Here is a 14247-nt window from a genome sequence, read left to right on the forward strand (position 1 = left end):
TTTTGCAAATATCTTTGCCTTAGCTATAATTAATAAACACTAATTTGAAGCATACTGATCACGTCATTGTCGATACACGTCAAATATTGGCTTGACTAAAGTCGTTGGTAACATGGTTTTTTTTTTTTTAAACCTTACACTAATTTTAAGTAAAGTAAAATTGAAATATATGATAGAAAGATTATTTTCACTCTTAGCAAGTAAAATAAAAGTAAAATATATCATTCCAGTATAATGCGAATTGTATTTGATTTAGAGCATTATTCTACTAAAGACTAACCAAGCATGAAGTCTATAGACGCCAGAAATATCGATGCATTTCAATTATTACCTCCCAAATTTTTTTCTGAAAAAAAAAATCAAGATTCCGGCATTATTGACTCGAATATTAACTGAATATTTTGTCAGTGTGCTCTTGTGTATGTTGAAAAAGCTGAATGAAACCCTAAATTTCTATTGAAATAAATGCATACTAAAAATCCAGGCACTAAACAACCTTATATCTAATCATAAATTTCAGTTTTTTTTTCTTCTGAAATCATTTATACTGGTCCTCAGCCACTGACCTAGATTTCTGGAAACCATTTCATATTTTGAAAAATTCCAATATATTTCAATGACCTAATTGCATTCCCTTCTTCCTTAATATCTGGAAACCTATTTCTCTTTTAATTTTTATATCTCGTTTGGATTACCTGGGGGCTTGCACCCTCCCCTATCACTATTTTACATCACGCCTCTTCTGTTCAAATAAATTTGTTCTTATCTTTTCTGTTTATCTCTTTCTCTTCCCTCGTTTTAACTTGATTTTGTGATTTTCATCTGCACCTTTGTATTTTCTTCCATTTAAATTTTGTTTAAACTCGGAAGATTCTTCTCGAGAAATACAACTCTATAGTATGTTTGTTTGTCTGATATATGTGATTTGTGTAAGTTAAAGTTAATTAAGCATTTTATTTCAATTAATAGAAAAATTTTTGCTAATTCTGAATCAATATTCTACTACTATATTAAAGTAAACTCAGTGGAGTGACAGCCCATAGAGGGCCAAGGCCTACGGTGCCCATCTCAGTTTCTTGATCTTGGGCTCTGGGGTGCTAGAGTAGATGGATGTTCCGGTTAGGTGATCAGCCGAAAGCGGAACCCCCAGTGCTTAGTTCCCAAGCATGCTTTGGTACTAATTTATGGACCCACTGAAAGGATGAAAGGCTATGTCAACCTTGCTCGGCCCGAGGATGGAACCCAGGACCTACTACTATATTATGAAACGAAAATTTCACATTGGATTTAGAGTTTGAGCACATGCATTTAAAATTTAGATCCTTACCGAACGGTATTGTACTCAGAAAACTTTTTTTTTACTGTTAAATAAGCAGTGTATACCATAAAAGTACATTTATACAGTTTATAAAAATAAATTAACTTGAAAATGATACATTGTTCTCCAGTTTGTTTTTGCAAACATTTAATATAGAAGCAACTACATAATTAAATCAAGATTTTTATAAATTAGAGCTGAAACTCTGCATAAACAAGTGCTTCAAAAATCCGCATTGCAAATATTTTTTAAAAAAAGCTTTTCTTCAATATCTGTTTACGGTTTGACATTTCTTCATCACCACCTTAATCCAAACTGCTTATACCATTAGAGCTAAAAGCAGGGGGGAAAAAAGTCGATGAATTTCTTTTTTTCCTTTTCATCTGCCTCTTTTAACTGTGGATTGGCATCTGTCTGTAGCTGTTGGGTTTCTCTAAGGAAATGAGTTTCCTTTCGTCATTCAAAAGATGTCTTTTATTCCTTCTTCTCCGCCAAAGTGCATAACCGCGAATTCTCAGGGGATGGATACATTGCCTACAAAGGAAGCAGCAGTGGGGACGCACAATCGATTGCGTCTTTATCTAATACCAGCTGCTAGTTGTCTTTTTTATTTCTCGTCCACGGTCTCTTCAAAGAATTAACGACGACCTGTGCTGTCCTGTATTTTTATTTCTGTCGTTTCGATGATTTATGACGGATGGAAAAAAAGTTCCTCAGCGTCATTTTTATGCTTGGAAAATATTACTATGTTGTTAGTTTGCTTGGATCTTATTTTGTGAGCTTTAGAGTACTTTTGTGATATTTTTATAGATATTAAAGTATAAGAAATTCTTGATGAAATTCATAAATCATGTTATATATTGTACTTTTTAAGATACGTAAGTAAAAATATTTGTTAAACAATGAAATTTCGCTGCAGTTGAATGCTACTAAAAATGAAAAAAACTTATTTGCAAATGTAGTAATGAATTATTTTGTGAGTTTTGGACTACTTTTGTTGTGATATTTTTATGGACATTAAGGAGTGAGAAATTCTTGATGAGATTCACAAATCTTAATGTATTCTGTATTCTATATTCATAACTTTGCAAGATACATAAGTGACAAAATATTTGTTAAATATTGTGAGTTTGGAAAATTTTGTAGCATTTTTTAAAGATATTAAAGATAAAGAACTTGATAAAATTTATAAACCTTGGTATATTTTGCATTTTATTTTTATTACATACGAAACAAAATGTATTTTTTAAATGCACATTGGTAATAGTCTGGATTAGAAAATAAATAAAGCTTAGTTACAAGTGTAGTAAAGTATTCTGTGAGCTTTGAAGTTCTTTTATGATATTTTTATAGATATTAAAGTATTAGAAATTCTTGATGAAATTAATAAATCATGTTATATATTGTACTTTTCAAGATACGTAAGTAAAAATGTTTGTTAAACAATGAAATTTCGCTACAGTTAAATACAACTAAAAATGAAAAAAAAGCTTCTTCGCAAATGTAGTAATGTATTATTTTGCGAGTTTTGGTAGTTTTCCTCACCATGTAACGCAAATGGGGGTTAGTTCCATAAAGCTAATTTGCCCCATTGTTTGATCCAAGAGTTTCCTTGTTTACTGGTTTGGGTTCAAAATTACATGGCTACGGAGATCATTGAGAGTTATAAACTCAGAATCGGGTCTACTGTTCAGCGCTAGTTATAGATTATAAATGATTTAAATAAGATTAACCTTAGGTGCTTGTTGAACATTAAACATGGGCGCTTTCATTGGTTAAAAAAATTAGTTTCAAGATAAGGAAAACTTATTTCTGTATTAGAATTAAATGAAGATGTTTTTGATTGTTTAAAAAGGAATAAATTTAGAAGTGAAACAAAAATATAATCAATCTTCTCGTTCATAGAATAAAAAATTCCCCTGTCGATAAACTGTGAATATAGTAGAATAATTGGATATAATTTTTAAAAAATAAGATTCAAATGCATGTCACTTATGTAAAACTTAATATTAGTTACTTTCTAATTTAGCACGTGCAAATTTATAAACAGCACACTTCATGAAATTCATATAAGTTCATGAAAGTATTATTATATATTTATATTAAGAGTGTTCTTTAATTGACGCCCTTAATGCACGTTTTTTAAAGCTCCCCGTAGAAGGATAAGTGAATGTTTTCGTTAGCATCAGAATCATAATAACAGAACAAAAAAAACTAATAAAATTCTAACCACTCTTTTTGGAAGTAAACTTCAATAACAAAAATCGTTAATAGCATCAAATCTATGATATTAATTCCTTTCATTACGTTATTAATTTGTAAATAATTCCTTTCATTTTTCCACAATAATTAATGCTATGAATTTTACTTTCACTATAGACTTAATAGACTTCGATAAAGTTTCGTCATATTTATGGGCAACGCTTTTGAAGTTTTACTCGCCTTAGTATTAATTTATCTTTCCTAATAGCTGCGTTTTTCATTCGTTTTTGACAAAAAATTTAAAATTCACAATAAGAAATTAGATTCAATCGTGACAATCAATGTACAAAAAAAAGATTTAAATGATAGCAAATCTCTTACAAAACAAAAAAAGTTTCAATCTACATACAAAAATTTTCCTTTTCGAAATACAATTTTCCGCTTTTATTTTCAAATGTGAGAAAAAGAGAAAAAACAATTTAAGCAGAAAATATCGTATCTGGCATATTTACTTTCGTCTTTGAGCGAGATAATGAAGGTAAACATAAAGGAATTCATTGATCTATTGGACTTCTTCTAACAGTTACTATTGGCTGTTTCTGGGAGAGCTATAATGGAAAAGTTTTGTCCACACACGAAAAATCCTTTGTCTTGATTGGTTCTTTTGTTATACCACCGGTTTCTATTCTTTGCTGTTCAAAATTTATTTGATTTCACTTTTTTTTTACTCTTGTTTTTTTTATATTGTAAGACTCTATATACATTAAATATGAAAAAAATACATTTCTTAGATCATTTTATTAAAGATGAAAATATTAAATTATGGAAGATAAAAATACTTTTTTTAAAAAAATACGTACATAATACGTAAGTATTAAAAATATTTATTACATGTAGGATTACGAAATACCATACACGAAGCACTTATTCTATAAGGACGAGAAACATTATATAATAATTTGCTTTAGTTCGTAAATTATTCTGTTTATCCAGACCTAACAGTTTAACGTAATTAATTATTAACCTTATAAATTTCCAAAAAAAGAAGGGAAGAAATAAGTTTCTAAAATCAGTTCAGTCCAATACAAGACAAGAATCACTTTTTTTTACTACCAACAACAAGTTTGGAATTTTGTTTAATAGTAGCCGTAAAAGCTTGCGAAATTTAAGGAAGCGTGAGATCAATTTTTACGACATGCAAGAAAATAAACTTTTACATCCTATTTGACGAGATTCTCTTAAAGTAGCTCTAAAACTGTTTACAGTGTCTTCTTTTTATAGTCAAGTTTGTTCAACGTCAAAAAATATGTTTTAAAGTGTTATGAAAAATTCTTTCAAAATTCACTTAATCGATCTTTTTAGCAAAGTACTTCAAAAAGACTGCGTGTGGAAAAAATTTTCGAATTATTTTTTTTCTTTCACTTAAAAATCGAATTATTTTTTGATATAAAATATGTAAAACTTTTAATCATTTTTTATACATGATTCAATTTACTATAAGGTTAAAATTTATTTAAATGCTTCAAGTATTATTTTAGTTAACTTTAAAAAAAAACTCTAAGTATCGACGTTCACATAGTCGCTTATATAAAAATTATTAAATATTTGTAATTACTAAGTATTTGTTACATTAATGTAATATATATTTTAAAATTAAGTTGATGATACATATGTTTTACTATGATAGATTAGGAAAAACAAAAGTGTAGGATACATATGCAAACGTATACCTAGTAATTCAATTCAAAACTTATAAAAATAACATCAGCATAAGAAATACCTGGAAATAGTCCTTAACTTTAAGAAGTAAGGAACGGCAAAGTAGGAAACAGACCACCCTGAATAACTTTTGATTTAATCACGTTCTAGGACTCAATCTTAATGGCTCGAGGGGGAGACCTCAACCATGCTAATTAATAACTGCAGACGATATTTTAAGGTACGAAATCAGACACAAGAACATACTTTCTCTGAATATAAATACATTTTTTTCGACCGTTTCGGCTTTCTGATCTCTAAAATATAGAAGGTAGCCGCAATCTGGTAAGTATGGTTCCAATAGTTTGGTCAGGAGAGCAATTCAAAGTATGAACCCCTCATGTTAATTTTACTTTTTGCGTACTTCACCATAAATCATCATGAAGATGAAAAACTTTTGCGCATAATTTTAAAGTTTGTTTGTCCGATGATAATTTAATACAAAATATAACTTTTAGTAAATAATTATTTTTATCATCTTATTTAATAATAGCTGAAAACATGTTTAATTGCGTAGTATACAAGTTTTTATATTATTTGAAGGAATGCAATTTCAAATGCCAAAGTACAAAATTTGATCTAAATTGGTCGAATAGTTGCAAAATTTATTTAATGACATAGCTGAAAAGTCGAATTTTTTAAAAGCCGTATTTTAAAAGTCGATTTCTCAGGAATTATTCAACCGATTTCGCTCCAAATTTGTATTTTATCATTTAAAATTACATTCCTTAAAACAATGTAAAAACTTGTGTACCTTACAATTGAAAAAATTTTTGACTTTTATTAAATAAAATATGAAAGAAGTTATTATTTACTTAAAACTATATTTTACATGAAATTATCTTTGAACAAACGAATTTTATAATTTTGTTCAAAAATTTTTCACTTCGGTTAAAATGTTCTCGATGTATGGTGAAACCAAAACAAGTAAAATTAACATTAAGGAGTCCAAACTTTGGATTGCTCTTCTGACTAAACTATTGGGAAAATATTTCCCTCATTGCTGCTACCCCTTATATTTTAAGGGTCAGAAATCCAAATTCGTCAAAAAAAAAGGAATGCTTATTCAGAGAAAAAACGTTTTTTTGTGTTTGCTTCTGTAATTTAAAATACCTTGTGCTCTTATTAATTAGCGTATTTGAGGTTACCCCCTCGACCACTAAGTTTAAGTGCTGGAACGTAAATGTCCAGTCATTAGATCAGAAGTTAATTACGGTGAACCGTTTATTTTTTGCGCACTGTACTTTAATATGTTGTTCAGCTTACACTTTCGAATCTCTCAAACGAATTTTGATGATAGTAAAATAGCAGAACACAGTGAACCGTAAGTTTCTATTATCATACCGTTTTTCTTTTATTGGTTTATGAAAATCTTCGATAATTTTTGGGACATTAGGTATGCTCTAAACGAAAGAACTCTTGAAAATTTCTAAATTCCTTCTGGAAAAAAATTTAAGTGCTTTTATAGTGTGTTTTAACGTGTTTTTATAAGGCCTTCAAAGAAGGTTTCTACCATATTTTAAATTATTTCAGTGTGTGTTTATTAAATGCTGTCCTCTTAGAATAATGTGTCATATTAATCTTTGACAGATGTTCCTTGCAATCGAGAATGGGTGTTTGAACGGGTTTCGAACCATGAGCTTCTGGAGAGGTCACGAAAAAGTGTATCGAATGTGTCCACTAAAGAACAGTGCATGGGATTGTGCTTGAGAGAGAAGGAGTTTGAGTGCCGTAGTGCCAATTACCATGCTCATCAACAGGAATGTCAATTGAGTGACGTCGATCGTCACTCCGTCCACTCTAGTAAATTCTTCGTGGCGGCTGAGGACGGAACCCAGTACCTTGAAAATAACTGCGTTGATCGTAAGTACTATAGATTGCACACCTTTATGCACATGTTTTATGTTCATGATGTCGTTATATTTTACATTATTTTGTTATTGTTATTAAATGGTAGCGTGGTAAGTTAAAATACAACACAACAATACAGTAAATGTAAATAATTTTTATAATCGCTATTTGCAATACCATAATAAATAATGCTTCTGTTTAGATTTATTTTGAGAAAGGACGATTAAATTTTTCTGAAAAGCTCAGTAAAAAATTATTAAAAAATTTTGATGCAGATTTCTTCATTTACTCTTTTGTGATTTTTGCATCAAATGATTTCTAGTACTAGTGAAATAAACTTAGAGTTGTTAATAGAAAACTCGTCAAAATATCACTGGCATTCACTGATTGATTAAACCATCCTTTGAGGGCTGGAGCCTACCTCTATTCTTCTTGGTTTGGGGAACTTTCATTTCTGGATGTTTTTCTTCTCCAATTTTTTCCGCATCCTCCTATCTTTTCTTTGGTCATCCGCGTGGTTTTGAGCCACCAGTGAATCAAAGACCTTTTTAGCAATTCTGTTAATACTTGTCCGTTGAATTAGACCCAACCAGTTTAGTTTCCTTATACTTATATCTGTGACTGTATAAATGTCTTTTAACTTTCTCTTCACTATTTACTGAATTATTTCTTGTTCTCCTTACTGCATTATTATTGAAAGATCCAAGCATTTTTCTCATTACCTTGCTCTTCCAAGATAAAAAAAAATCTATCTTGATCTTTTTTTTAACCGAGGTCAAGATTCACATCCAAGGCTGAGAAAAATCTTATACTATAGTACATATTTTGCTTTTAATTGAGATCAAAAGACATTTTAACAGTGTGTGTAAAAATTAATAAGTTTTATTTTCGGCAGTTAACTTTTCATTATCTCATCTGAGTTATCGATTTTAACACTAATTATCAAATCCTTCTTAACAAGAGACGATATTTTTTAAATACATATTTAGAAAGATGTTTATTACAGCAAATCTTTTTAAAAATAAAATATAAAGACAACATTCACTTGGCACAAATAAAAGCATAACGCATTTGGCATAAAAAAAATAAGGGAAATATTGTCAATATGAAGATGCCGATTACATTACGTAATACATAATACCATAGACGGTTTCTGCGGCAATATACCAGATTGTAGATCACGATTAAAAAAAAATTTCAATTTATTTATACTTATTTCAGCATTTTTCGTTGAGTTCCGACGTCTCATGAAATAGAGTATTCCTCCCCCAATGGGATGACCCAGGTTCGAATCGCAGTGTTTGCTGGTTGATACGAATTCTGCTCCCACCGATGACAGTGCTAACATAAAATATCCTTAATGGTTCGAGATGAAACAGGTTCGAATAGCAGTGTTTGCTGATTGATACGAATTTTGCTCCCACCGATCACAGTGCTAACATAAAATATCCTCAATGGTATGAGATGACCCAGGTTCGAATAGCAGTAATTGCTGATTGATACGAATTCTGCTCCCACCGATCACAGTACTAACATAAAATATCCTCAATGGTATGAGATGACCCAGGTTCGAATAGCAGTAATTGCTGATTGATACGAATTCTGCTCCCACCGATCACAGTGCTAACATAAAATATCCTCAATGGTAGACGGATCATGGTTTAGAATTCCCTTGTCGTCGAGGTAAATGTGGGAGTTTTCGTGGTATTCCTTTACATATAATGCAAATGCGGATTATCAAAAATCCACCACGAAGGCTAGTGTGCCTCAATGCTAGATCCAGAAGTTCCCTTTTCTTCCGGGTTAGGTTCTGGTAGAGGCTTACGGTGTTGAGCATCGACAGTCGCAAACTCAGTATTGAATCTGCTGAAAAATAAAATTAAATATTTTCTTTCTATCAAAAAAAAATCGTAATATAAAATATAAATAAAATTCTGATGAATAATTTTAAATAAAAATAAATTATAAATATAGGAATACTTAATTACGAAGCTTTTAAAATAGTTATAATAAGACTCTGTAATGGAATAAGAAAATATGTTACAAAAGATTAAAACCAGGAATAAATGGAAAAATTTTATGAAACAAAACTTTTTAACAAAGAAATCGATTTACTAACTTCTTCAAATTGATTTTTTCTGGTTGAACTTTTGTTTTCCTCATCTAAAGAATTTTTTTTTTAAACTGTACAAAAGTTCTAATACTGTTTTGATCGAATTTTATTCAAGAATTTCCTAAAATATATTTTAAAAAGTGAAATGTTTAAATAAAAAGATTTAGTTCAGAATAAAAAAGAAATCCGCAAAGTTTCTCTTCTATCTAAAGCGAACCAATGTTCTAAATATTTATTTCACAAAAAATATTTTATTTGGAAATATGCAGAATTTTCATATATCTGTATATATCTACCACATTAAAAAAAAAAAATTTCTAATTTTCTAATTTATTTGTGTTTTCAATTAATATTAAATTAACCTTAAAATTTTAATTTTGAAATTTTATGATATTAAATGTTTAATTTGTATTTCAAGAACATTCTGAGAAAATCTGTCAGATTTTTTTTAAAATTTTGTTTGTCTATTTTTTGCCTTACACGTAGCAAATATGCACCAATTTTATTAGCTTTCTTTTGTGATATGTAAGTACTTATAAATGCTGAAACTACCCACACTTTTAGCAGTTACTTAACACGTTACTTTGATGTATTTTATTTAAAATAATTGCAGTATTTTTTTAATTCATTTGCACTAACACTGCCTCTATATACTAAGAATGCTTGTGATATGACAACAATAAACCTAAAAGTATAATACGACATACATATATGATAACAATCATTACTTGCATCATTTTAAATATTTTTTTTTAAATATTATTTACCATAACGTCTAATTACACAGTCTTGTCACATTAAAGTGACCATCATCTACTTACCACGTCAACGCGAAATAATCAATCACAAGAAGATAAATGAAAGCACATTGCAGTGGAGCGTATATAAAGGGTGTCTAAAGGAATTTTAAAAAAACATCGTTATCATTGGTGCAATGCGGAAATTAAGCAAATTATCCGAAGTCGTAAAAGAACATGATTATTGGCTTTAAGGATAAGGGCGGAAACATTTTCGAAATGACTAATTATGTGAACAGTTCGCATGAAGCCATGATGAAAATAGACCCTTCAAGTAAAATAGTACTATTCAAAATGTGCAACGCGTCACATGTGTTGCACCATGGGCCATTGATGACAGTAGTGAAAGACTGCTGTAGCGATGCTTTCGGGTGAATAGACGTACTACCATTGAGCAGCAAACCAACCAGATGAACCAAGAGTCTACCAACAGTATCTCCGCAACGACAGTTCAGTGAAAGTTGCTGCATAGGCTTTTACGAAAATTTAAGGTCCTTTAGTAGTTTATTTAAGGTTATTTTAAAGTGTTAAGCTTTATTGGAGGTTTATTTGAAGCTGACTTCAAAAATAACCTTAAAAAATCAACCTCTCAAGGTTTATAATCAAGGTATATGAAATTGTTTCATATACCTTGTGGTTATTTTGAGGTTGATAGAAATCTACCTTAGAACGAGAAATCAGCTCAGAGAGTTTGTTTCTGAGGTGATGTACAGGTTATTTTTTCTACACTTCAAGCAAATAAGTATAATTGAGGTGTGAATAATATCATCTGATTTCAGCTAAAAGTATCTCTGAGCTATATATCAGGCTGATTTCATGCGGGGTAAATGACGTTGAAATTGAGGTTTATTGATGAGGTTAATTTTTGATGAAAAACATAACTTCATTTTCTACATCAGGTGTATATTTTTGCTCGTTTCAATCACAAAATAACATAAAAAAACACCTATTTTTTTATAAGGGTGGGCCGTCGCAGCAGATGCCTACGCTAGCAACTGAACTTCCTCTGAAAGACGACAGGCAACTTTTCCCACTGAATCTCGCAATCGGACAGATGGTTGTTGGCGTAAAAGACGTGAAACATCAAAAAGAAATCGCCCTGCAAGAATTGTCGGAAGAGTCTACGGTGCCTTATTATCAGGGGAATGTTTTCGTAATATTTTCTAGATGCACTCCTCAATGTGGAAGGCACAATGGACCAACTCAAGTACGCATCTGTTCTTGTTGACCATGTCCACAACTACATGCGAATTTTTTTCCCTTAAGACGATAGCATCAACCAGTAGGACGATGTGACGTGTCATACAGCTCTCAAAATGCGTGCGAAGCTCGAAGAGCACCAGGATGAGTTAACTATACTGCTCTAGCCACCAAACTCCTCGGATTTAAACTCAATCAGGAGTCTGTGGGACCACTTTGATCAAGTTGTTTGCGTCATGGATCCTTAATGGCGTAACCTAGCCCTGCTGGCCAAGGCACTTCACTCAATATCTTAGAGAACAACGTCAAGAACCTAATTGATTCTCTTATTGCTTGTGTCACATTAGTCCTCACTGCGAATGGTAGCTAATCTGACATTTGACTAGGAATCACATTAATGGGATTAGACTGTGTATTATGCATTAATATTTAAATATTTTAAATACATTTAGACCAGTGTTAAGACTAAGTTTTACTGTTGTTTTACAGTAACAGTATATTTTACATGTCATGCAGTATATGACATTTGCTGATACTTAAAATCATGTTAAATGAATCGTTTAAAGACCACCGTGTAAAATGCTAAAATTACCATGTAATGATGAAGTAAAAGAATATTTTATATGAAATACAAATGTTGATTTAATATTTTTTTGATATTTTAAGCTCCAGTACGACTTTGTGAATTTCGAAAAATTGGAGGTAAGATATTAAAGACAGTGGATGCAGTCTTTCAAGAAGTCAAAACATTAGAAGAATGTCGAAAAAAGTGTCTTAGCGTCAACTACAGGTGTCATTCGTTCGACATGGGAGATCCGACTAACAGCGTGTGTCGTCTGAGTCACTTAGCTAGTCCATCTTTAGCGAACATCGAAGATCCTTACCTGGAAGTGCATGGTGCATCCACTTTCGAAATTGCATCTTGCTATAACGGTAAATAATTATTTCAATGAAATAAATTGTAATTGCTTTTTGTTTACCCAAAACAACAATACATGATTTCACAAAGCAAATGGGCACCAGTGTAAAATTGATTAAATGATTAAATTGTCAGATGATTAAATTGTCAAAGCAAACAGCCTTTATAATACAATGTAGGTTTGTAAAGCGAGCCCCAAAAAGGCTATTCCTATCGAGTGCGTCAAATATAGCTTTCCACTAAACCCAACGTTTAGCTACTAATTTCACCAAATATGCAACAATATCCAAGCATTCCCCTTCCTGTCGGGCTAGCTGTGGGAGGCTCGGCGAAAGCACATTTCTTCCAATACTTGATCCAGGAGCTCCCTTGTCTTCTGTATTGGGTTTAAAATTACAAGACTGTAGGACAGAGCATTAGAATTAACCATAATTGGGTTAGTTGTTCAACAAGTTATAAAATAAAATATCCAAAGGGGAAAGGGACTGATATGCATTTATGTACGGGGCTACAAATTGCAATGGTAAAGCTTAACCCTTTGACGCAGAATTTTGATTAAGCTATTTATCATACTTTCTTTTATTATTTTGTCTAAATTTAAGTCAAAATTAGTAACAAATATTTTATTTAGCATTATAAAAATGCATGGTTATGAAATACAGTATGAGATATTGGTATCTTTTCCTGCGTTAAAGGTAAAATATTTAAAGCACTTTTTCCTTCCAAACAATAATTTTTCAAACTTGCAGTTGTTTGGATCTAAGCGAAACAGTTATCCACCATATTCTTTAACCTTCAAAATCAATTTTTTGTAAATTTTTGAATATGGATGACAACAAAAAAATTTCAAACTACCTTTTTTGATTTTATTTTGACTATCGATTTTATTTTAAATTTTTAACAGATATTCTAGCAGATATTTTAGTAACTATTAGACTGTTTTGATTATCAAAAATTACCAAAATATATTTTTCTTTTAATTCAAGAGTCAGAAAAAAATATATAAAAGGGGCACCGGTGACTAGCGTCCAAAGTGTTTTCATCATATGTTTTCTTCTGTAGAAGTTGAAATATAAGACACCATGCATAAATTACTACTTTGCATATTTAATATGTAAATATTTATTTACTACATATTTATTTATTACGTATTTACTTTACTTTCCATTAATAACTACGCACCAATATCAATTATAAATTGTTGTCACAAAATCTTATATGTGACACTGATACTTTATAATGTAAAGCTCTGATTTTTTTCGAATTCATTATTTTCTGGATTCAAATCTATGGTTTCAAAATTACTGATAAATTTTAATGAAAGTTAAGAAAACATTCTTTGAAGATGGATTTTTTGGTGTGGAGTATGATTCTTTCAATTAATTTAAAAGAAGCAAAAGTTTTTTTTATAATTATATAACTTTTTAGTGAGAAATTCATGCGCGCTTATGCAAGTAAAAATCGCTGATTAAGCTGAGTTTTTGCTTTCAAAATTAAACATAATTTTCAAGAATTTTAAAATACTACACGATGGTACACAATATAAATGCTACACAATGGGATGTATTTAAATGATACATAATTGATTTGCAATTATTAAACATTTCTTTTTTAAAAACTCATTTTTTTCGATGACCTATAATTAAAATATTAAACGCTTAAACATACTTATTACAAAGAGAAAATTATAGCTTGCATAATTACTTTTATGTCAAATGTAATTACATTTAACGCCTAAATTGCGAAGCAAAACTTGCTTTTTTTTCAATCGTTCCTTTTTAAAAATACTCTCAATTCTCTCAGTTAATATTTTTTTACCTAAACTTTTATATTTGTATCGTTGATTTCCGAGAAAAATGGGGAAAAAACTATGTTTGAATAATTTTAAGTATGATTAAGTAAACTAATTATAAACTAAGAATTTCATTTTTATCTAAGTTTTAGGAAAAAAGTACGATAAAAAATGAAAAATATTGTTTGTATTGAAATACGAGACAATTTGCAAAACTTAGAAAATGCTGTGTTATTCATAATTACTAGATTTAATTAAAAAAACTTTTTGTTAAAACCTATTCTAATTAAAACAGAA

At 30.2% G+C, this 14247-nt stretch overlaps 1 protein-coding gene across 1 annotated transcript in view; it reads left to right on the plus strand.

Annotated features, from left to right (window-relative positions):
• LOC107444593 (uncharacterized) overlaps window positions 1-14247 on the plus strand; it is a 209408-nt gene that overhangs the window by 145660 nt on the left and 49501 nt on the right. Inside the window, exons 3-4 of the mRNA XM_021145380.4 lie at window positions 6869-7141; window positions 11906-12172. Coding sequence (XP_021001039.2) covers window positions 6869-7141; window positions 11906-12172 — 540 coding nt within the window. The remainder of the gene's footprint in view (window positions 1-6868; window positions 7142-11905; window positions 12173-14247) is intronic.

This window comes from Parasteatoda tepidariorum, chromosome 6, assembly GCF_982258835.1.
Source record: "Parasteatoda tepidariorum strain Cologne lab strain chromosome 6, Ptep-v5.0, whole genome shotgun sequence".
NCBI lineage: Eukaryota > Metazoa > Arthropoda > Arachnida > Araneae > Theridiidae > Parasteatoda > Parasteatoda tepidariorum.